We start from the raw sequence: 26,688 nt of genomic DNA on the forward strand, positions 1-26,688 counted from the left end.
AGTTTCAGTCCACAAACTCTAATGACAGACTTCATATAAAAACAGCCCCATAGATAAATCTAGATGACTAAACCCAAACCTTTAAAACATTACTGAATACTAATGTATGGGGTCAAGCCATTAGCCAGAATATACACAGAAAAGCTCTTCATATTTTATACAATGGAAAAACCTCGGATTAAGAACTTGTGATAGCTACACCCATAGAAATTACATAAAACAGTAAGTTGAAAATTATATTGGGATCAAAACCATCTGCAGCCTCTTTGACAACATTTTTGAACAGTTCTGTAAACCAGCACAGAAATACTCTGTGTATTAAACACTTTTTAAAAATAGCCCTATACATAATCATGACACGAACAGGCAATTTTTGTTTCTAGCATAAGCCACGTGAAATGTAACTGAAAGGCAGCCATACATTCCTGTGCATGTGCACAAACTGTGTGTAAAAACATTTCAGTTGGCCTTAGCTGCTCGCTTAATTCGGAGGAATGTACCTCCATGTTAGGGCTCTTGCTAAATTGCTAGAATGAGTCATCATAAAAGAAGCAAACCAGCAAGCCCCTCAACAAATGCAGCCCTGCGCAGCAGCTCTTCAGAGGCCACTGAAGGCACAGTAAATCCTCTCTGAAATGGCTTGTCCTGACCAACCTTTTGTTTTTCCACACTGCAATAAAAACAAGAAATAACATCCCTGAGAACCTGCCAGGAACTTCCAGAGATGTGGGTGAAGGGCTGCTGAGGGTGGTCCCATGGAGGATCAGCGCTGCTGTCTTGGGCTGCTGTAACTGAGGTAGTGCTGAGACCTGAGCTGGGTCCTTCACAACCACCAGCCTGCGGACCAACTGGTCAGCTAAGTCTACCTCCTTTGTTAGCACCTTAGTACGAACACTGAAAGTGAAAACTGTCCTTCTGAGGGTCTGCTACATCAGCTTATAGGACTACAGCACCCTTTGGGAACAGCTTCCCCACTTATCATCCTTAGCTTTTGAGAGCAGGGTCTCAGAAGAGCACACATCAATACTGCTTGCAGAAATACTGTAGGTGAACAGTAAAGCAATTTATTACCATAATTTCAGCAACAGTTCTTTTTCTTCAAACCGATATTGCCCCAAAGTGTCTTTAAAAAAGGTTGATGGAATTCCATTTCTGAAATAACCTAGGTGAGATATCACCCAGTTACTTTTTATCAGGACACTGGATGCACCTCAAATGAATATATTAACTTGGGGATGACAAAGCCCAGATGCCATTATATCTCTAGACTAACTTGTTTTATAACACGAAATATGTATCACAGGCCAAACTACCAAAACTCTGGCACCTTCAATTCAAAAGTGACTTCATCTCTCTGCAAGCTTGAAAATCCACCTGGCAAGAATCCACGGTCTGAAAAGTAACTGCTCATTCTGCAGAAGGAATGGCTATTAAAAAAATAAAATCTATCCCATAATCCTTGGGGTATGTTTCAGAGTTCCTAAATTCGATGCCAAATTTTAATGCTGGCTCATGAGCAGATTCTGCAACATACAAAAACAAAACAAAAGCCCAATCGCTCCCAAAGGAAAAGGTTTCATGAGAATGCCTGCTGCTCTGGGGCCTTGGACATGACTGCCCCACATGAGCAGTTGGAAGTTTATAGTGTGGGAGTGTCTTCAGTTCCTGGCTTGCCCCAAAGGAGCCAATTTCTCAGTGGTTCTGCCTTGCATCCTCACTTCATCCTAACACAAAGCAAAAGCTCTCCAAGGGAGGGAGCCCCTATGGTATTCATATGAATGACTGCAAGAGTTTCTCTGGATATGGGTGCCCTGGGGGAACTCCCAAGAAGGAGAAAACCACTGCAGATCATGGAGTTTCACACGGAAGATGTGACCGCTTGCTAATTCTGAACAATTAATTGTTGTCACTTCTCTCAAAATCAGAAATGAGGATGCTTTCTTCCAAAGCAGGAACATCAGCATTGATCTGTGGCAAATAGGCGTTTCTGACCCACAGTATCCTGCGGAAGAGCTGGTTATTCTGCTTGTAGAGGCACCACAGAAAAAGGGAAATGGCAGCCAGCATCACCAGTGTCACAAGAACAGCCAGAGCGACAAGTCCATGGTCTGATGCTGAAAGGAAAGACAGAAATTATTCAAAAGAAAATATAGTTATAATAGATAATTCTAAATATAAACACATAGATGTTTTATGGAAAACATATTATTACTCCCCATATGTCACACATTTTAAATTACAAGTTTAACAGTGAAAAATGTTACCTCACAAAATACCAGCTCAAAATATTTTGTTACTTCTCATAAAAAAAAAAAAAAAAAGAAAAAAAGAAAGTACAGAGAGAACTTACCATTTTCAGAGGGTTCTGTTGCATCAATATCTGAAATCAAATACAGAACCATCATAAAATTGCCCACAGAGATAACAGAAGTTGTTATACATACTCACTGTAGAATTGATACTGAGAAGACAATCTATCTAAAACCATACAAGAGCAGACTGTTCTTTGTTTAATTTGACCCATGTCAACAGGATTCCAAATGGCCAAGTTAAACATGATCTAATCTGTTCCCTAAAATCCCTTAAACTTGGCAGGATATATTAACTGATACTTGTGCAAGGATGAGGAGCAGTATTTATCCACTTTTTAAAGTATAAATGCATGAGCAGAAGCCTGCAGTGGTAGCTACTGTGTCCAACTCAGGCACTTGGAGTGGGCTCTGGAAACACTCCAGTTCTCACAGACTCGCATTCCTACTAATGCAGTGTCTTTGTGGCTTTCCTATCATACGGGGTCTGGGGAGGTCAACCTGATGCTCTGCACATGGCTCACCCATACAACAGCAAGTCTACTGCAGTCAGCAATAACACAACGGCTGCCCAGGTTCCTCAAAAGGAGGGTACCACAGATGGGGTTTTTCTATTTTTAATAATACCAAGGGATGGAATTATTCATGAAAACTAAGAGCAAGTAAGCAAGCAACGAGGAACATGTAAAACAACGGTTATAAGGACACAACTGCCTTCTTTTATGGAAGCACATACCTGCATCCATTTTACATACAAATCCCTTTTTTTCTCTGCATGAAGATAATTGCCAGACACCATCTGTGGTCCTCAGGCTGACGCAGAAATTCCCTTTGAGATGATCAAATTCAGGCTCCCTGATGCCCCAGTTGGAGTAATTTAAGGGAGAACCATCAAACCAGGAGACTGTCTCATCTACCGGCAGAAGTCATAAATCATTATAAAATACACAGCATTTTGATAAATATCTCTGCTTCAGCTGGACTTACCCTCACATAAAAAAAGACTATTACAGAATGCCAGGATTTTGTCTGTTTGACCACTATATCACTTCATTTTTTTACATGAAGGATTTAAAAACATTCTATGTATTTGACATAAGACAGCCTGTAGTGCATCTTTAAGACGAAGATAAAGGCATTCACATACACACATTCATACTGAGTATTCAGTATACTAAGGAGTAACGATTACAAGAAAGCTTGACTGGTTTTACTACATCATAAACAGGTAATAAGAATAAAAAAAACCCTCAAAGGAAGATGGTAGCATTAAAATAACCAAAACCCACTGTCAAAACCTACTGTCTGTAACAAGCAGGATGTTCAACCAAACCATTTGCACAGAATAACCAAAACTGTGCAATTCTTCCAAAATGAAAGCATTTTCGTCTTCATCTTGAATAGTTAGAAGATTTGATCCTACAAATTAAACACAGAACAAGCTTTCAAACAATCTGTGCCATTAAAATGTAATACTGCATTTCAAAATGTTAATAGTGCGAGCCTTAATTGAAAAGCTTGGAAAAATCTGGTTATACATTATAAATTCTTAAATTTGCAATTAATGCGAGAATGCTCAGGCTGATGCAAAGCTGTTCTCACATGATTTTTAAAAAGTTTGAAGGGAAAAACTAATTTTATGTGTTATTCCAGAAATCAATATTTTGGATGGAAAGGAACTTAATTTTTTTAATGTAAACTGCATCCAACTTTGTAGTTGGCTTATGAACTTCACTATCAGCATCTTGAACTAGCGAAAACTCATGCCATGATTTTAGTAATTCCAGATAATATGTATCACAATGATATTTTGTAGCTACAAAATAGTTACCTTGATTTTTGCAGACTTCATATGCAGTATCCAAACTTGTGCCCTGCAGAACTGTGGAAAAGCTGTAGCAACTGTTTTTGAATTTGATCCAGGGAACACTTTTTTCTGAACATAAGCCTTTATAGACAGTGAGTTTCTTTTCTGTGATAGAAATAACAGCACAGCTTTATTGGCACAACAATATACACATTAATATAACATTCCACATTCTGATTTGGAGTAGCGCTAATAAGCATGTTATTGCATCATGCCTCTATTTTTCCAAGTGAAAATGTAGCAGTTGTATATATTTGTATCAGAATTGTAAAGCCGGCTTTATTTCTGATCAAAATCCTTGCTGGATTGCAACAGCAGTACCAGGACAGTCTAACTGGTGCTGTTGTGCAGATGGGAGTCATGAGCTAACTACAGGCACATATGAGCAATCCGGGCTTCCCAGCATCTCTCAGAGGGCTGGGGATTTCCAAGGACTGCATTGCACACATAACTGATGCCAAATACCGTGGCACAGAGGAGGGTTTCCCCCAGTAAGCAGCAGGCAGCCTTTCCAGTGGGCAACATGCTGCAGCAAATTCCTCTGACTCAGGGCAACTCCATCAGCTCACTGCAGCATCCCTTTTTGGCAGTGCTGTAGATCTGGCTGTGTTACCTATGGTCTCTCACACACTTCCTACTTTGCCACAAAACACATTAAAAAACCCCCTACATAAACCTTAGGCTGTATATGATTACAGAACTCGACATAAACAAATTAGAAAATTAGCCAGCTTAGTCACAAAAAACATGTGAAGGAATCATGTTTGTCTTGAAGGATTCCAAAACAGCCTTCTTCTCAACAGATCCTTAAGCTATAAAAAGCTGTAGGCAAACCCTTGGTGATAAATACCACCAAACAAGAACTATTTTGGGAACCGGATGCTGCCAAAGACTCTGTAGTCCTGGACTGAATGGAGTTCCAGACCAGAATTCTGGATTCAAATGAAGCCCAGGTAATGGACAGAGCAGTGCAGGAAACACATGGTTTAGGATACAGCAAAATATTCTTATCTTTACAGAAAAAAGCTGCAAAATATTTTATGTGCAATCAGTGAAGATGTGACTAATTTTTCACTTCTCTCTAAATGTTTCCCTTCTTCCATCCTATAGTTAGTTGCAGCAAACTGAATTTATTTCCCTTCAAGCTAGGTTATTAGCAATCATCATTTTTCACAGATAATATAGTGTTCACTGAAGAGACGAAGTAATTTTCCTGTGTCTTTTTCTATTATGAAAGTGCTCTTTCCATTTCCCTATGGACCAGACCTTATGGCAAATATTTCATGGGGAAAAAATGGTTTCACAAATAGGAGATGCAGCAAGGAAATGCTAGAAATATATTTAAGTTTTGAATAATACTATCATCACTGTTTAACCTCTAACTAATGAGTTTCTTTTCATGTACTTCCACTGTCAATGCACACATGTGCAACTACAAAAAGATTAATACAAAACTGAACTCCGACTTACTAGGTGGCACATGGCAAACGGCTCCTTGCAGAAGTCTTTCACAGTTAGCACTTTTCCAGTGCCCCCACGTATCGATGTAAACACAGCTGCCAAAGGCCTGTGACTCATCATCTTCCCAGAAGGTAAACAAAGACCTTGTCCCATCCGACCATTCAAAGTTAAGCCCATTCTGCCAAAACAAACTTCAGGTTAACTTTCTTATAGGTTTTTCTGATAGGCTTTAGCACCACAGAAGTTCATCTTCTGGTGGCATCCTCCCCAACTATTACAGAATGGCTTTTACTTTTCCGATGGCTGGTAGATCTAGAAGGATCTACAAAAAGCAGTTCCAAGGATCCTCACAACTTACTTCTGGGAGACCACAAACTACATCTAACCGGCTGTTTTCAGCTAGTGGTTATTTGGGCCATTGAGCCACTACAAATGAAGCAACATAATTTCATTGTTGACCCTACCAGGGATTTTTTTGTGTTTTAAAATGTTTTCTATGGCTTTTAGTTTTCAGTAGTCATTGCACCAAACCAGCTGTCATTAGATTTACACATTATGTTGCAAAAAACTTGTTAGGGCTCAAATTTTCCCGGGTTTCATTTCCAGATGCAGACTTCCTGTGACTTCAAATGAGTGACACAGCTCATTAGCTTGCTTCTGGAAACACTCCTTTGCAGAAACAAATTCACAGCCAGGGAATCCACTACATACATCTGAAGTGAACAGGCCGATCCAGTGGTTGTATCCCAGGCGATTCACAATGACTGTGAGGAAAGCTTGGTGATACTGGTTTGTGATGCTGACCAACTCTGCGCCGTTTGCCATGCAGGTTTTTAAAGCCGAAGACCATGTAAAATTCCCACGTAAGAGTTGATATGTTCTGTTTCCATATTCTAAGGTATCCGGCACAGGGTACGTTTCAGATGAGTTGATGACATGTCTGGATGTGTCTGTTATGAACAAAAAGAAAGGAGTTATTCATTTTTTAAAACAAGCAGCTTGAAAGTCAGTAAGAAATCACCTGGGATCTGGTCAGCCACAGTGGGCTGCAGAGTGCTCTTACCCCAGATACCTTGCATGTAATTTAGATTACTTCTTTTTTGACACATTATTTTTAGTTATTTCCAAGATCAGTTTACAGCACAAAGCCTGGCCTCACAAATGACTGCACTGGCACAATGAGAGGATGACAAACTGCAGTTTGTGGTACAAGTGCTTGGGAGCTTCTTGAGCTCATCTTTACTATCCATGAGCAAATGTATGGAAGACCACAGTACGGGCACTTGAAGAGAAATCCTTTGTGCATAGAGACTTCAGTCTCTTTTTGATAATAAACTAACACAGCAATGTCTAAAAAAAAAATGCAGGGCAGCAGTGGACTTTTTAGATTTAAGAAATAGAGAGTCTCCTATGAGAATAAAAGGTCAGGAGAAAGAGACCATTTCCATCCCAGCCCCATCTGCGATGCTGCTGTGGCTTGCTTTCCTACAGGAGGCAAATTCCTTTACTAATATGATGAATGCTCACAGTATACTTTAAGCAAGACTATTAAAATAAAGCAATGCCTCAGTTTTAATCCTGTTTGTCAGTTTGGATTAATTACCTCTGTCTATAAAACTTCTCTGTGATTACAAACTGAAGTGGGGTACTATGAGCTGGAGTGGTTTTTAGACTGGGCTCCCCTTAAGACTAAGAGTCAAGTATCTTAAAAAAGTAAATTAATTCATTATTTGTCATGCATAAATCATTTAAAATTAGAAATTTCTAAGCAAGGAAAGTTCTGCTCTTGAGCTAACTGAAGCACTCTATTTTGTTCCAGCTTTCACAGTGCACGTCACTGCTTGAAAAAAATGAAAAGGCAGGGAATGCAGTAGAACGCTGCCACAATCCTAAGCCAAGCATCACTAAGAGATCAGAACTCAGTTCAGATCAGCTGCTGGTTTATTTCATTTTAGTTTCCTATAGAAAATAATTATAAAAAGGGGAAATGGGATGCTGGCAGGATGGCAGAAGCAAAGCACTAGTTCCTCTTTCCAGGCACTAATACATTTACATCTTACATTCATCCAGCCAGGAAAACATGGGGTGTGTCCTGAGCATCCACTGCAGCCCCATTTCCCCCCAGTGCCCTGTAGCCTGGCTGCCCTATGGCAATAGTTTTCCTTCTTGCCTTTGAATGCCTTTTCCATCTGCCCGACAGAGCAGCAAGGGGTTAAAATACAAACGATCAGGAGGTAAATGAAACAAACCAGCACGAAAATGTATTTATTTATTTTTTCTACAGCTTGTGCAGGATTACTCCAGCATTCCCCGTAACTGCAGTTCACTATAAATGATGGCTATGGTTTGCTACAACCACACCTGAGCACTGCCCAGAGTTTGTATTTGTTTATTCTACTTCTCGACTCACTCTCCCACACCTCCTAGGCAGCCAGCAGGAGAGGTCGTTTCTTTAGACTCAGAGCTTAACTAAGAGGTGATATATGAAGATGAAGCATATTAAACCACACCTGCAGTATGTACAGCATCCAAGAACACTCTGTACAGGCTCAGATTACAGCCCCCCCCCTTTGCTTACAGTTAATAATTTGCTGCTGATCTATTCCGGTAACATGTCCTGACAGCTTCCCACTGGCAGGTCTGCAGCTGCCCCTGGGAGATGGCTCCAAAGCTGCGCCAGCACCCTGGGGAACCCAGCAGCTCCCCATCCCAGAGGTAATACAGGAATGCGACTGGAGGAAACCAAACAATGCATGGTCCCCGCAAAAGCTTCGTGCTCCTAACAAGGGAACTTTATGGTAATAAAATTAGACAAGTGTGAAAAGAAAAGCCAGACTCTATTTGATCAACCTGCCCATTGGCACTGTTTGGAGAAATATATTTTCTACAGTCTATTCCAATTTAACATTGCAAATCCCCCCCCAATAATCATATATTCCTCAAAATTACCCTCATTTTTCCTTTTGTGATTTCATGCAGTAACTCTGCTGCCATGACAGAAAACATGAAATTTCATCTCTATTCCTGATTCCAAGATAGGCAACAAAAAGCTCAAAGTTTGAAAGAAAACAACTTTTTTTTTTTTTAGAAATTAATTCTATATCACAGCTATTAATTAATTACTGTAGAGCTTGTCTGTCTAAATATCAAACAGTCTTAGAAACCTCTTATGTTCTTGGTTTTACAGACACCTATAACAAGTTGCTTCTGGATGAAAAAAAAGTACAATGAATTCAGTATAGTAAGAAAAGAGAAGCAAAGCAAAACAAAGCCTTACCCTGATCCTTTTGGCAGACAAACCCAAAATTTTTCTGACAGTTTTCTAAGTACCATTTTCCCGTAAAATAAAAATTAGGGTTATTTGATACCACTGTACATAGTGGAAGTTGTTCTTCGACGTTTGCACTGTTATAGCGCTGTCTCTGCAATCAATACAGAGCCTTATATTAAAAAAGACACTGTGTAAAAACAATAGATAATTATTACAGTAAAGTTGGAAGAATAATTATCTGAAAGTCAGTATTACAAATATTTAGGTAGAACAATGAACATACAATACATATACAAATAAAGAGAATTTAAAACAATAAGCTTACTTTCACTGAATAAACTGAAATGCTAAGACAAGCATGGATTAACACTGTGTTGAACAATAGAAATATGAAATTCATAATCTTATTCCTAAATTTTGCTCAGACCCAGCATATGGTACTAACCGTATAATTCAAACTTTGGTGCTTAAAAGCAATACAAGAGAATATGACTATAGCCACAAATTGCATAAATAACTGTCTCAATGGTGTCTTTTTTGCTACCTGTAGTTATACCCATAAATTTGTGCCCACAGCTGTCTGAAGCTGAAAAAATTAAGAGAAGACGAAGTTGCTCTAACAAGTTAGGCCTTGTCTTTGGGACATGATTTTGACGGCTAAACCAACTTCGTGCTGTCCCTAAACCCCCTGGAAATACTCACATGCACTACTTCAACTGGAGACCAGTTGGAATACATTGGAAGATTTTCATTTACCCACTTCTCATAATCATCACTCTGGAAACCTATCCAAACATTAGTTTTCTGTCCAAATAGATTCATTGTTATGAAAGCTGGAAAATGAAACAGGAATAAAATATTAACTGATAACCACTTATGGATAGATGAAGTCTCTTCCAACACACTAAAGCGCTGAAAAATTTCATTACTAATCAAGCACACTACATAGGTACTAGGAAGTAAGAACATGAGCAGTATTTCAGTGTCGTCTAACTATAAATTCAGTCAAGCTGCTTAATTTCTGTTGGGTTAAGGTCTAGTCCATTAACTAAGAAGTCTTCCAGAAATGTTTACAGCAGCTTGAACAATTTATGTATTAGTTCAGGGTACTGTCCCATTGAAAAAGCTTTGCTCAGTTTTAGTTGAAAGTAAGATTTCTCAACTAAAGACAGCCAGTGAGATTCCTCCCACCTCCAAATAAGTGATTTTACAAATGTATGAAATTCAATCCCAGATTTTTATAAATAGGGAATATAAATACTTCCCAAAGTACTGGCATTTAGTTCTGATAGTTCCAGTCTAGCACTGTGCTTATGGGCTGTATTGTAGCTCAGCTTTTAAGTGCTATTAAAGGAAGAAAAAGAGATTGCTTTCATAATAGTATGACGCTGCATTCATAATGTAGAAATTTTACATATCAAATTCTTAAATGAGCATTCCATTATATTTTTGTATTTTTAATGCATGGTAGTAAGCACAAAGAATTTTTAACTACTCCTCAAAATGTACCTGTCACACTGCTCAGTGAATATTTGAACCTTTATATTTTGGGAAATCGGGAAAGAGAAATGCTAATTTGTTTAAAGCAGTGGAACCATGAGTAGGATCTGAATGATCTTTTTTCCTAAATCACTATCCAAGATGAAACTTTACCACAGCATCCTAACAAAGAAGAAATTTTATTTATTTAACAATATTTTCAGTACTCAACCTTGTTCCAGTTCATCTTCAAGGGAAGCAAGTGACCCACCATAGCTACTGCAAAACACTTGTGCAGCGTACCAGTTCCTTAGATGCTCTGGATCCTTTGGAATTTGTATCAAAAAGCACTGTTCAAAAAACAAAAAACAAAAAAAATAGGGTTTGTTTTAAAAACTGTTTATCAATTACCAAAAGTAATCACCAAAACATTTCATTTAATATCAAATATTTCATTAGTTTCTGTTCTGCAATGGACCTCTCCAACACGCTTGGTATCAGTTTTTAGCTGCGATCAGGCTTGGATTCAAATCTGCTCTTTAAAGGCAAATGCAATCTGGGTTAAATTTATCATTGTGGTCACTGCACTTCAGCACTGTGATAAACTGCCCACCTCCATGCATACTGCTATTAAGGAATACCTGTATTTATGAGAAGCATGATGAAATAATTGCCTTTTGATGTTCAATTGCAAATAGACTTTGTTTTATAATTATCTTCGATGAACCCTATTTGAAAAAGCATCTTATCAAGGATGACAGCAGTTAGGGATCCATTTAGTTCAACAAGGGGTCAGAGATCTCTTTTGACAACATAAAAGACTCTTCAAATTGTCGTAAGTGGAAAAGAGAGGATGAAGCACGTTTTTTTATGCCAAACGCACAAATACACTTAAGATAGCTTTTGCATATCTGAGTATTCATTTCCTTGAACTAAAGTAAAATTTTTGACACCTTATTAAGACACCTTATTCTCTGTGCAAAGCTACTTAATCAGTGCAAACCTCTGTATCACTGTTTCAGTAGTTAAAACCTAAGGGCCCTGCTTTCAAAAAGGGAGAAAATCTTCAAATATTAAATAATCTTTAAGTGTCCCATTTCTGCCATAAACATGGAAATCATTTTGAATAATCAAACAGCAGAAAAAATGTTATACTTTTAATCCAAAGTGCAGCCAGCCTTTGGGACATACTCCTTGTTGGTTCTGGTCTTTTGGGATCTCTTTCTCTATTTTCCATGCAAATTTACGTTTGCAAATACAGGGAAGAGAGACAGTACAGTTTTCGTCACCCCAGAGTCCTGTGTAAAAAGAAAAATCACAGTTCAATACCGGCTTAAGAATTGGAACGGGTTTTTCCTTAGGTAGCTTAGACATTGTTAAGAAGGGTATCCTTTAGTGGTTGAGTAAGATGACATTCCATATCAAACACATTCGGACAAATCTCATTACAGTGGATCTGATGGTCCATGGGGCTCATACTTTTATCCCCAGTTTGATTTCATTAAATTTAACCAATTCCTCTACATTGAGTCACATAACACATGCCTGTATTGTCATGTATTTGAAAAAAAAAAAAAAAGGCATAGAAATGATGCCTTCCAGATAAAATAGTTTGACTGCCTTGACATTGAAAATTTTTGGAAGATCCAGGTACTGACATAAAATGCTGACCTGCTTAGGAGGAAAATACTTTTTCAGTGCACTGAACAAGCTGTTGACCAGCTCCCATCTGCTGGCCAGCTGAGGGGTGAGGGTGGGCATCTCTTCCTTTTGTCTGGTATTAGCTATAGTAACGCCAAATTTAACAATTTGAAAGCCATGAACCAAACCCCAAGATTACATGAGGAAAAAAAAAAAAAAAAAAAAAAGAAGGTTTTAAATCTTTTCAGTTTTGGCTTTTGAGGCTGAGATTACAAGGGAGCAGCAACTGGAATTCTTTTTTCCAGCTCTTCTCACAAATACAAAGCTGGGTATTTTTTCTTTGCATGGAACCTGACATGTTTACTTTAGCATATGACTTGCAGATCATCAGAAAACAGACACCGTGAGATGTTAAAAATCACTGGAACCAGCAGCACTGTACTTTATTTTTTAATTACTATAGTAAAACACAGAGCTGTGTGGTGATGTAAAGGCTAGCACCACGAACACAGTACCTCAAAATCCCTCAGCAGATGGGGCACGGGACATGACTTTGATGGATCAGAAATAAGCTAGAAACCTGAGTATCTGAAGTTGTATGCTGATGTAAAAACAGTTTAAAAATGTAGGAAAAATTGCTGCTCAGCCCATCTGGCTCATTTGGTTATGTGAAAACTAACTGTGAAAACTAGCAATGCATTAACATTTTTGCTGTGCCACATAACAGATTCTTAAGTAAAACTAAAGTATCAGTATCACTGGAATCTTTGTATTTTTATATTAGAGAACTGGAACTATTAATATACTTTTAAATCCCACAGATTAGTCTCTGGGCATATTAATGATATTTCATTATTCTTTTCATAACCATGAAAGCAGTTATGAGAATTATAACCATGGACTTGAATACAGATTGCACTTCCTCAGAGCAGTTATAAAATATATACAACCCCTTTGGCCAACAACTTAGCAGCAAAAGGAAATAAGAAATAAACCTGTTTGTGATGAAATGAAGCCACATCTTTTCCCTGGTTTCTCCTGATCTCTTTCCCTCCCTTCATTCCAGTTCTGGTATGTTACTGGTGATTCATCTCTCCAGCTGCACAGAAATGTTAAGAGTGAAGTTACACTTTCTCCTATCTTTACCTAAAAATATACCTTCCATTACAAGCATTTGTAAAGGAGATTCAAGGTAAAAAGGGCCCCTTTATTAACTAAGCATTAAAAAAGATCAGACAACCAACAACAACAAGGTTGATATTCATGCATTTGGCTTGCCTCTTTTATAACCCTTTTGGAAGAAATACTGTAACACAGAGATAAATTAACTGTAATATATTCTGAATGATATTTAATGAGAACCAAAGTTATCTCTTGGATATCCCACTCAGTTATCAAACCATTTTAGTGCATCAGACTGAATGGCAGCCTGCAAACAGGGCATGCCAAGTGCTACTGATGGCAGCTGAAGTGTAGGTATTCTTACCGAAATTCATCACTGAAGTTTTCGGCGTGCAATCCAATCCACCAGTGAACATCACTGTTTGATAGCTATAAAAAAAACATTTTGCCATATGTTTAGCTGTTGCTGCCTTCTTACCAAAGCATTAACAAACTCTAAACTCAGACTCTGTATTCCGACTAACAGCATTTCTATTCTGTTCCAGTGGGAAGAACAGGTGCTAAATCCTGCCCATGTTAATTTATGTCACTTCAGTAAGGTTATTCATGTAAGCAGAGCGTTATTTAGCCCCGTTTCCACTGGACTGCTGATGTATCTGCTGTAAAGTAGGAATTTACGATTTTATTAATTTGCAGCCCATCTGGCTTGAAAAGGACTGTAGACTTAGACCAGAATTTGGTTTTCCACAATTTCTAAAAAAATACAGTAGCAAATATTTCGTTTTAGCATTAATATACTGCTGGTTGTTAATGTTTCCAAGACATTTTCTATAAATGTTTACTGAGTTTGTATATCTCATGCAACAGATTCCTAGAGATCCTTTACAGACCGACTGTCGCTCTCATGGAAGGCTCTAGACCTTCACTCCTAAAAGGCAAAGTATTATGGAAAATCACAGAAATAATGTAATTCAAACACCCACTGTGCTGACTTGATTCTGCCTTAAGCTATGAACAGGCTTTACTTTCAGGGTTAGCCACTCAATAGTCACAGTTTTGGGGTCTTTGGAAAAGAGCTGCCAATAACAACAAAGTTCTGAATGTGCAGGATACTGGAAAAGCCACCCTGAAAAGCATAATTTTTTTTCCCCAGAAAGAACTGAAGTGCAGCCTATGTTGTGGCACCCACACTGTCCTTGGAGTTGCAGTTAGGATTTCAACAGCCTACAGCTTATAGAGCAGTCACAAATGAAGGAATTACACATTTCTGACAAAGAAAAGATTCAGGAATGTTGTCCAACTTGGTATTGCCTGCTCCTTGAGTTTGTTTTCCTAATCACAGCACGCAGCCTACACATTACAGTTTTTGAAGAAATAGTGAAAAATGTGATTTCAAATTCCATGCTAAAAACTGCCAGGGTCTTTTGAGGCAGAGCCACGCACCTGCACATTAGCAGAGATGATTCTGATATGTTACTGGCTTCCTTAGCTAAATAGGGCTTCAGGAAGGGATGTGGGAAATGAAGACAGCAAAGGAATTATTTCTAGAGTAAAATGTGTTTGGGATTCTGTCTGGAGCAACCAGCAACCAGACACTCCAAAAGACACAGTGGAAAATAGCCAGTTACTGCCCGAGGGTTTATTTCTTCAAAGGGGTAGTTTTTGTTACCTTCTTAATTTTATTTTGAATAAAGGCTTGTTCACCAGAATTATTTATTGTTGCCATTCCACTGCGAAGCCAGCCACAGACAAACTCATACGTTTCCCAGTCCGTTTGACTGACATGGAAGAGATATTCTGCTCCTTGATAATATGACCACGGCAGTTCTAGAAAACAATGGAAAGTGTCAAAGGTGTGCAGCGGTAAAAACTCATTTCAAGTCTTATTCTTTGTAACCACCATGGCCTGCTTTTAGCCATGTGTCAGAGGACAAATATGCCACAATTAACAGCAGAGCCATATTTAACACACAAATTTGGGGGGGGGAGGGGGGGAGGGGAGGATAGGAGGAGGGGAAGCACTAAAAATGCACTATGAGTAAATGTTTAAAAATCATTCTGTAGTGCAGTAATATTAAAAGAGTTGCCCAACCATTGCAAAAAGGCAGTTCTAATGCAAGGGAGAGGTTATCAAACTCGTGTCTTATTACTGGCAACATTCCTTTACCTAATCGAAGCAGTATCTGACGCTTCAGTGTTCCTAAGCAAAGGAGTGCAGATTTTGATCAGTAGCAACTAGTTTCTACAAAATTCTTTAATGTAAATTCTTAACTCAGGACATTTTAGTTATTTTTGCTAGTGACTTGAATTGTATTTCCAAGTTACAATGTTTCAAGATGTGAAAAAGAAAACGTTTTCATACCAGCTATGTACCAATCTGGGTTCTTTGGTTTAACACCTGCAAAAATACATAGATACATTAAAACATTGCTGATTTAGAATGTAAAGAGGTGTTTCATGGAAATTGCTTTCTCTGCATGGTAAGGATTCAATAAAAATCATTCTGAATATTGCTATTCTTGTTTAGGGACAAAAAAAAGAGCTTAACCTGGAATACAATAAAATAAATGCCACATTTACTAAACGACATTTTTAGTAAGCTTTACAAATAAGAAATTTGATTAACTCCTGATAACTAACTGCTAATCATTGCCATCCGTTTTTAAACTGACTGGATGTTAGACATGCTAACTGGCCAAGAAACCCTATTGTTCACATATAGTTTCGCTATGATTTCACGTAGAAGACCAACAAGGAGAACTCCAGATGTGGCTAAAAAGCAGGCTTTTAGGTATTTTTTTTTTCCTTGACTCTCCTGAATTGCAAGTAATTGGTATAACAGACAATGTATGTTAATTAACATTTCACCTTTTGGTATTTTGCATATCCATTCACGCTTTTCATTGCAGTGTGCTGGGAAGACCGTTCTATTTACTTTGAACACACCACAGTTTCTTGAATCATCTTCAACATACTTGCCCTCCAGAAACGAAGAAACAACCTGAAAACAACACATTCATTATCTTTTGCCAGCAATTCCAGATGAAGCATTTAAAAATCTCAATACAGAAAAAAATGAAGCATTTGGAGATGAGTCTATGGTAAGAAAATCATAAGCAACAGCTAGAGGTCCACTTCAGTTATGGTGGTAGAAACCAAGAACTAGGATCAACAGCCATGTTCTATCAACATCCTCAACTTTCCCATCTTATATCAGACTTCATCTTTGTAAAAATAATCAAATAGCTATGAAACCTAACAATTTTTTGACATGATTAGCAGTAGTTGCCCACATATAACAGCTTTGCTTTGGTTCAACATGTTGCATGACTGAACTATACACTGGCAGTCCAAAATGACTTAAGTAACAATGACAGAGGCGGCACTGCTCTCTGAGGCTGAAATCCAATTACCTTCTTCAGTTGTTTGATGTTTAAACCACAGGTAATAACCATTAGTGCTCAAGGATGCAAAATAAAAAGTGGTATTAAAAAAGGAAAGACTTAGCTCTGAATGCAGGCATGAACCTAACAGTCATAGAACAAAAAAGCATGTAAGCACAGCTCAAAGGCTTTCCAATGTGTGTGCATGTCTATATATGTAAATATATGTATGTATATGCACACACGTGTTCACTCTGCATATGTCCTGGGTTAAACACAATGTGCTTTGCAGCGAAGCACACATCTGCAGAACTTCATAGTCCTACCAAATTCCTTTCACAGTTGCACAGCCCTTTTGCACAGGCTGCTATTTTCACAGTTGTGTACTATTAATCCTATTGTAACAATTACTTGGACTATGTGGACATGAAAACCAAACAGTTTTCCTAGCCAACATTTGATCACAAGGCTTATTTTTGTGAACTTATGCTCACATATGACTTGAACGGTTACTGAAATATACAGTATGCAGATAGTTACAGGTGTTCTGTCAGACCACTGCCATGTCCCTCCAGAAACCAGGTTTCTCTTACTAAATCCAATCCAGAACTGTCTTTCTTCTGTCCTACGATAGAAACAAAGAAAAATGTAATTTCTCAAGTCCTTTTTCCTTAACTAGATCAGAAATTACCTTTTAAATAGTGTGAATATTCATAGTCATTTCTTCTTGAATTCAATGGATCATTCTACAAGGTATTTCTTAACATTTTAGTATCCTCGAAGTAAACTCTGGTTTTCCTACTGAAATGTTGAATTATATTTTAAAAGATGAAAACATTTAAAACAGGATTAAAATTGCCAAACCTCCATTTCAATGGGGAATGTTAGCTCACAAGAACATCACCTTGACATTTACAGTTGCTCAACAGCTACTGTAAAGATCATCTTCAAAAAGAATCACACTGCAGTATTGCTAATACGATTTTCACCCATTTCCAAGTTCATGCTAGAGTAGAGACTTCTTCAGCCACTGGCAAAGAGGATGGAAGAATCAAAGTTGTGGGTTATTTTTACATATTACTATTATCAAGATATATCTTATTGGCATTAAAAAACTAGATTTACCTATCAAAAATTGTATATAATAAATTGTTTAAAAATATCTCTTCATAGATATTGCTAAAACTAGCAAGATGTGCTCCAAAATCTTGGCATAACGCTTCGGCTTCATCCCATGTTCTTCTCATTAGAACTTTTTCATTGTGAAATACCTGCAATAAAATAAACACTGTCATAAATGCTGTTGATTTTGGAGAGCAGTTGTTTCAGAAACCCCTAAAAATCAAATATTATTCACAGGTTTTCCTACACCAAAGCCATATAAATTCCAAATATAGTTCTGATTCTTAGGACTTCCATTCACTTTCAAAAGCAGCAACGGATGGTAACAATTAACTTTTGTTTGCTGGCTGAAAGAAATAACGCTTTACCAAAAATGTTTTAGGAACAGACTATCCCTCAGCTGATGTGTAGAATCAGAAGTCAAAGCAAGTTTGTCGCATACCTTGTAGCAGCTGAGCAGATGAGCTTCTGACTCCCATCCAAAATAGCAGGAACTCAAATGCTTTTGAAAAGTAAGTTCAGGTTCTTCATAAGAGTTGATTTTTTGCTTGCACAATGACATTGCTTTGAAGTTCTCACAGCTTTTCACCTCCCAGTAACCAACGGGCTGCTGCCCTCATATAGCCACACATCCACCAGAATGGCCTAGAAAAGGGAATCAAGTGTTGAGTCTCAGAATAAAGCACTTGAATTTTGTGAATTTTTGGTGAAGTAACTGTTTTATTGACATTGGGTTCTGGATATATCCTCGATGAACTTATGAAAGTAGCAAATGGTTTCATCAGCAACAAGTTATAAGATTGTCTTGGCTGACAAGTTTGTAAATGAACGATGATGAAGGCTTCTGCTCACAAAATATAGGAGATGAAATGTAATTTCAAATAGTACTTTTGCAAACTGCTATAGTAAAGCAATAAATTATGAGTCCAAAAATGAGAAACAATTAGTGAAATGGAGTGCCTTCATTATTATTTTCTATGTTTCTTTTCTCAGGTACTGCTAAGAGGTTTATGTTTCAAAGGTTGAACAACACTTTTTCATTTTTTGTCTTCTTGGTACATTTTCTTGGATTACTATAAAAGACACAAAATCAAACAAGCTGTCCTGGTTTTGGCTGGGATAAAGTTAATTTTCTTTTCAGATTCTGATACAGTGCTGAGTTTTGGATTTAGTGAGAGAATATTGCTGATAACAGAACAGCTGTTGCTAAGTAGGGCTTACTATAAATCAAGTTTCTCACACAAAAAGCAAACAAACTATCAGCAAACTAAAGGAGAAGAAGATACTTCCACACAGTGCTGTTATTGACAGAAATGTATCAAAGGCAATCTCTGCCGTTTTTTTGCACATGAAATGCAAATTGAAAACTGACTGTTCCTGAAGAAAATTCATTACTTCTCTGGGACCTTTTTGCCAGTCTCAGGAAGCCCTGATGGCCTCCTTGGAAAGGCCAAAGAAAAAAAGTATGAAAAACATCTCACAGAAAAAGAAAAATGTCAAGGCTCTGCTGTGTCTGCAAGGACAGCGTGGCTGTTAATTTTCTCCCAGCCACAACAGAAGGTGGGGAGAGTGACAGCCAGCAGCCTGCCACAGGCTGGAAGCCCATAGTAACAGCACCCAGGGGGAAAGCGGAGAAGGAAGCTCTGGCCTCTCCACAACTCATCTAAATCAATCCATGGTAGGAAGTTACAGAGTCAACAGAAAATGTAAGCCATCTTTCTGCTCTCCTGAGCAGACAGGGAGGAAATGACCGGGACTCTTCAGCCACTGCTAAGCCACTGGTGACAGGCGAAAGAGCCCACTGCCGCCCTCCCAGCCATTTCTTTTATTGTTGGCATGTTACTCATGTGGCTAGTACTTGTTCCAGTTTGTGTAGCTCACCGAGTGACTTCTTCCTGCTGTACTCAGCCAAAAGTATTCTCCTGTGTTAAGATCTTGCAAGCCTGTCCAAAAATAAGTGCTCTCAGATTTTGCCATGCTCTGGATCATGCTGTTGATAAAAGCTTGCTCAAACCTTAATAAAATAGTCAAGACAAAAGGTTTGTTAGAATAAAGTAGATCAATTGGTATTTCAGTGAACAACTCTCATGAAATGATATAAATTATGTGAGAAAAGAAAACATATAAGAGGTACTCAATTTTCTGTATAGAATGCTGAGGGGAACTTCAGGCACAAGTCTGCAGCATAAATCACAATTTTTACTGGTATTTTTTATGGCGTATGGGCACATAAAAGAGACAGTAGATTGAGATATAAGATCACTGCTTGAACTACAAGATCTGAAGAAATAATATATTAATGATGCACAAATAAAAAAAATAAACTCCCTGTATGAAGGAGAAAAGATGGCAGAGTCTGAAAAAGCTACAGAAGAAAGAAAAGAAAAAGCTCTGCCCAGAAGAAAATCACAAAGAGAGCAAAGCAAACACAAGCATCTGGACATCTGCAGAGAAGAAAGCCTTTGCTGAAGCTTGAATACAAGTAAATAGGAACAAAGCAAGGGAGGACAGACCTCAGCTGCTTTCAAAAATTTACTCTCTCCCTCCAGTTACTAAGAACTCGTATAAAATGCATACATAGAAACATGGATAAAATATTAATTAATTTAGATTAAAAGATATACATTTTGGTTATAAAAATCAAATCTATTTTAATTTTCCAATATATCTTCCAAGTACACTAATAGCTCAGTGTTTTGTTAAGGACTTGCTCTGTCTGGTTACCAGCAGTTCCTATACATAAGAAAGAAATCCAGTGACTAAGTGGTTAAACACTGGAATACATTCAAAACTTTCAATTTGTCTGTAACGAACAGAAAAACCTGTTTAAATTCCCATGGAGAAAAAAAAATTCAAATTAAAATTTTAGTAGATTATGCTAATACTTATAGTTAGAAGTAACTACCAAACTATCAGTAACACCTTAGAAAAATATATAAAAGAAAAAATTAATAAGGATTATTTTCAGCCAGTGTATTTTTATATATATTTCTTTCAGTTTCGGTTCATATCTTCTTATATTTGCTATTTTTTTACTAACTGCAAAATTATGTTAAGAATTCTATTCATTAAATTAAAACCATATTCTATAATTTTAATTAAACACATGACTGGGAGAGAGCAACTGCTCTCTGCTGCAATATAGCAACAGCTAAACTTGACTCATTTATCTCTGTGGAGCCAGTAGACTTATGCTTATGTGAATCTAATGGGCTATGAAACTTGTCTGTGCAATCTTAGCACAGCACAGTCCCAAAATTCCTTATTGACATCCATGAATATAGTGGGAATTGATTTTACCTCCACATGTGCTTAACTAATTGCAGAAAATCCACCTTGCATAAGGAGAGGTATGATTCACTATTTATGCTCTAAGCATTGAGCGTTATTACAGTTATCAGCATCATACTTGAAGGCATACAGCTCAGTGATGCATAGCAACTGCAGTTAATAAAAGATGCAATCATTCCCATGGATTGCAAATTAAAGCATGTAAACCTGGTAACTCCAAAAAAATTTATACTCGACCAAAAATAAATTGGCGCTCTAAAAAGGAGAGATGCCCTGACATTTAAAATAACTCAAACAGAAAAAGATTTGTGGGGAAGGGCACAATCATGCTATAAATAACAGCATATAAATGATTGCTTGACTGACAAGGCCATTTTCCAAAATACAGGAAGACAGAAACATAATATTAATTTGATAATTACAGCTTTCAATAGATCAGAAAAGTGACAAGGCTGAAACATAATGTTTCGAGTGGTTTGTGTCTTGCTGCCAAATGCTTTCACTTGGTAAACAGCTACAAAATAGAACCATGGAACTAAGGGTGCCATCCCACATCATAGGGTACCAAATTGGAAACAAAGTAGTCATGGAAGAGTCCATTTCTGAAAGAAGTAATTGCCAATGATTCGTATCTCAAGAAGTTGTGCAAATCATAGTCATGCCAAGATTTCCAAGGAACATGAATCATCTTTTTCCCTAGGATAAAGCCCAATGCAACCTGGAGTCTCTCACAGCTGTCCTTGCAACTTGGTGAAGTCCCTTCTAATGTGAATTGTACTTAGATCCCTAATACAATGATATCAGACCAGACCATACCAGGACACATTCTCTGGCAGTCCTAAAACATTTCTCATTACATCTTTTACAGCTGTAGCAAGGAAGAAGTGTTTAGTATTTTAGTCAGCCTAGACTAATGTATTGTTCTACACATATATATTGTCAACCTCCTATGAATAAAAATATCCCCTTTTTGAATTTTTATGACCACATCTCTTCCATCCAGACTTCTAATCTGGACACTTAGAACTTCAGGAGTATTTGGCACTGAAATCAAGAAGATTTTTTTGTGCCAAGGGTGGGAAAATCTCTTTGCCTATTTGAGATTGAAGAAGGGGGGCATATTCTTCAGTGTTTTGCACAACTGTTGTTTTGTTTCGTTTTGGGGAAATGAATGATAATTGTAGCCATAATCAATAAACTTCAGCCACCACTTCTGTTCGCTGTTTGATTAACTGTGGAAACAAAGAACAAACACTCCAGTATTTTACAACCCATAAGGAAAGAGCTCCAGTCTCTACCAAGAATAAGTCAATGTCAAAATTAATTTTCATTTAAAATGTTCTAAAACGTTCAGGAATTACTATTCTTCAGTGTCCTGGTTTAGCAGCAGCAGTCACTTTTTCTCCTTCTTAGTAGCTGGTGCAGCACTGGTTTTGACTTTCGGCCTGGGAATAATACTGATAACACCGATGTTTTCAGTTGCTGGTCAGAATGTTTACCCTGACCAAGGACTTTGTGAGTCTCATGCTCTGCCAGGGAGGAGGGGAAGCTGGGAGGAAGCAGGGACAGGACACCTGACCCAAACTGACCAGAGAGGTTTTCCATACCATAGGACGTCATGCCCAGGACGTAACTGAGAGTTACCTGGAAGGGCTGGATCATAGTGGGGTGGGGGCGAAGTACTGGTCGGTGAGCGGTTGTATTCTCTTCCCTTGTTATTTCTCTTATCATTATTATTATTGGTGGCAGCAGTAGTGATTTGTGTTATACCTTAGTTACTGGACTGTTCTTATCTCAACCCATGGGAGTTGCATTCTTTCGATTCTCCTCCCCATCCCTCCGGGGGCGGAGGGAAGAGTAGAAACTGCGTGGCTGACTTGCTGACTGGCTTAAACTACAATATTCAGCAACACAAAGGGATAGTGCTCAAGACAAGTAAATTGACCCCTGCACCTACTAGAAGAAGCAGCTCATACTTTCCACTGTGCTGCAGAAAGCTCCCAGAAATCTTGCAGCACTGTCTTAAGCATGTGCTAGATAAATCATTCCCACAAAATTCTTTGCAGGATGTGGTTAAGGTAAAGCTGATGTGGTTCCACAGGACCTTCCTCCCTTTCTCAGAATAATCTTGTTCTTCCAGCAGATATCCTAATAACAAATAGGTCATGAAAAGGCTGGAGGTGTAGCAGGTCAAATCTCTGATTTCTCCTGCCTCGGAATTTTTCCTTCCAGACAACTTCTTGTTGGGAGAAATTTCATAAAGAGAGCTTGCAGGCTGCTAATTTCACAAAGCATTGTCTCATAAGCAGTAGTGATGAAGAAAGGTGGCAACGGAGCTGCTTAAAAGAATGTACTTTCATGCTATGAACACTACAAAACCCTTTCAGTAAAGGCTATCAAACCATCATGCATTTCTAATTAAATCCTCTCATCAGGTGAAAAATGATGTGCTGTCCCATGCATAAAACTAAGAGCTGGCACAATTGTTAGTGCAGGGTTTGCAGACAATGGGATGCTTACATGGTGGTGATAATCCCGCACCACACCACGGTTTTCGCAAAAACTTATTTTGCAAAAAATTAGCAGATACAACTATAACATTTCAACTATAACTCTCCATGCTAGCCTAGCTTGTGAGACTATTACGTAAAGGGCTTAAGGTCAGTCTACACAAGGAGGTATCTTCTTGCGATGTTGTTTCTTTAGTGTTTTTTTGTAGCACACAGGACCTCACCAATGCTTATTATTGAAATATCTGTTGCAATTTGTTACCCAAAATTATTCTCACGTCTGCTCAAAAGAAGAAATCTTTCCTATTCAAGATTATTTCTTACAATCAAGCTAAAAATCTGACTTCATTCTTGGTGACCTTTCCAGTAAGGAGAATTTTTTATCATTTAGTGAAAGAAAATATCTATACCTAACAGGTAGGTGAAGGAGGTTACTATATTCACAGTGTCCCCTTCAAACTGCTCTCCTCTTGTTAAATAGCAGTTACTGGATCAGTTTTGAGTCTGAGCACCTGTTATTGGGGGTGGGGTGGACAATTCCCAATTTGAGGCAAATAAATCAGTTACAGTGAGGAAGATGATTTTGGAACAGTCTGACATATAAGAAGATGAACTGATAAAGCCTCCCCTCTGTTATGGCATTAAAGACGTCTTGTTCTCTCCACCAGCTCTCAGATTTTTCCTACTACTAGAGAGGCTTCTTTCTACAACTACCTGACAGGAGGTTGTAGTGAGGTGGGGGTCGGTCTCTTCTCCCAAGTAACAAGCGATAGGACAAGAGATAATGGCCTCAACCTGCACCAGGGGAGGTTTAGACTGGATATTAGAAAAACCTCTTCGCCAAAAAGGTGGTCAGGCATTGGAACAGGCTGCCCAGGGCAGTGGTGAAATCACTGTCCCTGGAAGTGTTCAAAAACTGTATATAGATGAGGCCCTCAGCAATATGGTTTAGTGGTGTAATTGGCAGTCCTAGAGTAAAGGTTGGACTTGATGATCTTAAAGGTCTTTTCCAATTTAGTTGTTTCTATGATTCTACTGTATTTCTGTTAAAATATTTTAAGGCAATAGAGACAGAAATCAGGTCAACCTTATTAAAGATATGTTTTTAATTGGAAATCTGCCTGGATGGCAGCTCTTAAATGAACAATCTTCTTTTGAATTATTCATCTGTTGAAGGACCTGCCATATTTTAATTAAAATATTTATCAATTTACTTTCAATGCAGTCCAAGCTGAAACAAATCAGGACATGACATTTCCTGGTTAGAAGTTAGCTTACGGGTCTATCATCACTCCATTGCCAGGTTCCCAGAGAATCTGGATTCCTCTTATCCATTCCAATCCATACCCATCTGTCATTTCTGTAAATAAACAAGAAAAAATCTTAAGCCAAGTATATGCTTCAGCTCATTTAATAGAAAGACTGACCTATGTCACAGCATTATTTAGGATCAAGGAGTAAAACCAAAGGTTTACTACTACAAGCTGCAGCAGTTCAAAGAAAAAATGGGCATTAATGGCTAGGAACCTTTTCTGTATTTTCTTTAAGAATATCTATAGGTTGTCTTTACCCAAGCACAAAGAAAACTAACGGAATTGGGCAATTCCTTTGTTTGCTGAATCATCATTTCATCAGTGTCACTTGATATAAAGATTTCTTTCCTACACTTTTCTTCCAGAATCACACACAGTGTTCATTTGGCTTGCTTCTTTCTCTCATCCATCTTGAGTCATTTCTCTCTACACCCTCGACTCAAATATGCTCTCTCCCCTAAGCCACACAAAAACTTCTACTCATACAGAATAACTGGCTTTCTGTTTCCCTCAAATTTGTCACTGATTTAAGTAAACCAAGCATGGACATGTATTTCAATTATGTACCTTCGTAAAAGAAGCATAGACATAAATGAGCACATAACACCACTGACTCCAATGCGTGCATAAAAGAATGGCAATAGATATTTTATCCCATTTTACAGGATCACAATCAGAACTGTATTTTTTTTTCTAGATTTTACTTCTTCATTTTTTCGTAAGCAGGGGATGCTTACATTTCAGCTATGCTCCAAGAGACAAAGTTGCCCACAAAAATGGGTTTACAATGCAAATATTTACATCTGCAGTAACAGCCTTTACCGTACTTTTTACTATTGATACTATTATATATGATACTATACATTGTGTTATAGATATTATAATACTAGGAAATATGTGCTAGTCTAACTGCAAGGTTAGTTTTGTAATGCAACCTCTACTTCTCAAAATACCACTTTTGCGCTATGTAATGAAGTTTATGATAATTCACTTGCCCAAGAAAGGCAACAGACACTTTTCTGAATGATGGTGTCGGCTGCGAGCAGCAAACCATGAGTTTTCTATGAAATCAGACTATGTGAAACCCTATTGTAATAGATCTGAGGAAAAGGCGCTCTGATCAAAGTGGTCTGACAGTAATAGTAAAATATTGATGCCATAGTATAGGGCTGTTGTAAAATTGCATTGAGAGTACTATTCTATAAATTCATATTGTACCAAATACAGAGAAGGAATACAGAATATTTGAGGAAATTGGAGTTTAGGCTATTAGCAAGGATTAAGGATTTTCTTGTCTAGCCTTGACAAAGATGGAGAGGGAAAAGATATAATTATTCTTTACAATACATTAGAAGACTAAATCCCCTGAAAGAGAAGCCATTTAAGCAAAAAGGATGTAATTTCTGAAGGAACCACAACTCGGAAATAAATTTAGGCTCAAAACTGGAAAGAGATGTCTGACCACCAGAGGTCAGAGTTTGGAAAAGGCTCACGGAGAAGTAGTGCTGACAAAAGTGATTTTAAGACAGAACTTGGAAAGTTTATGAAAATAACGTTATTACATAGAGGGATGGACTCAGACCCCAACTTACCTGCATGAACAACGTTATGAAATCATGGTGCAATGTTCTTTGGCAAGACTGTGCCACTACCTTTCCGCATGTATCACCATAGGGATGCTACATTGAGCCTGAAATGGTTGACAGTGCAGCACCAACAAACAACATCTTAGCCCAGAGTATATGGACTAAGTACATGAAATCCAAGGGCAACAACATTTCATTTGGTAGTGTTCCCATTAGGAAAAAAAGCATCAGCCACCAACAAATCTCTTGTTTTTTTCTCAACTCCAGTATTATTTTTCTGACATTAGTGTGATAGTGTGATCACACCAGTGTGATCTTATCATACTGAATAGT

General features: G+C 37.9%; 1 protein-coding gene across 1 annotated transcript; it reads right to left on the bottom strand.

Annotated features, from left to right (window-relative positions):
* Positions 1-1,705: 1,705 nt before the first annotated feature.
* On the bottom strand, positions 1,706-26,431 carry LOC308223269 (secretory phospholipase A2 receptor-like; the record flags this gene model as incomplete). The annotated part of the gene is given in 24 exon segments (XM_080622024.1): positions 1,706-2,114; positions 2,351-2,380; positions 3,046-3,222; positions 3,612-3,728; positions 4,141-4,281; positions 5,647-5,815; positions 6,349-6,587; positions 8,915-9,059; positions 9,611-9,741; positions 10,620-10,737; positions 11,543-11,685; positions 13,024-13,127; positions 13,515-13,579; positions 14,820-14,977; positions 15,513-15,548; positions 16,019-16,151; positions 17,074-17,158; positions 17,659-17,804; positions 18,098-18,271; positions 18,275-18,300; positions 19,499-19,505; positions 19,510-19,669; positions 24,735-24,816; positions 26,422-26,431. Coding segments are annotated over 24 exon segments (2,814 nt in total). The 3' UTR covers positions 1,706-1,896.
* Between the last annotated feature and the right edge of the window lie 257 nt (positions 26,432-26,688).

This window comes from Psittacula echo, assembly GCF_963264785.1.
Source record: "Psittacula echo genome assembly, chromosome: 6".
Lineage (NCBI taxonomy): Eukaryota > Metazoa > Chordata > Aves > Psittaciformes > Psittacidae > Psittacula > Psittacula echo.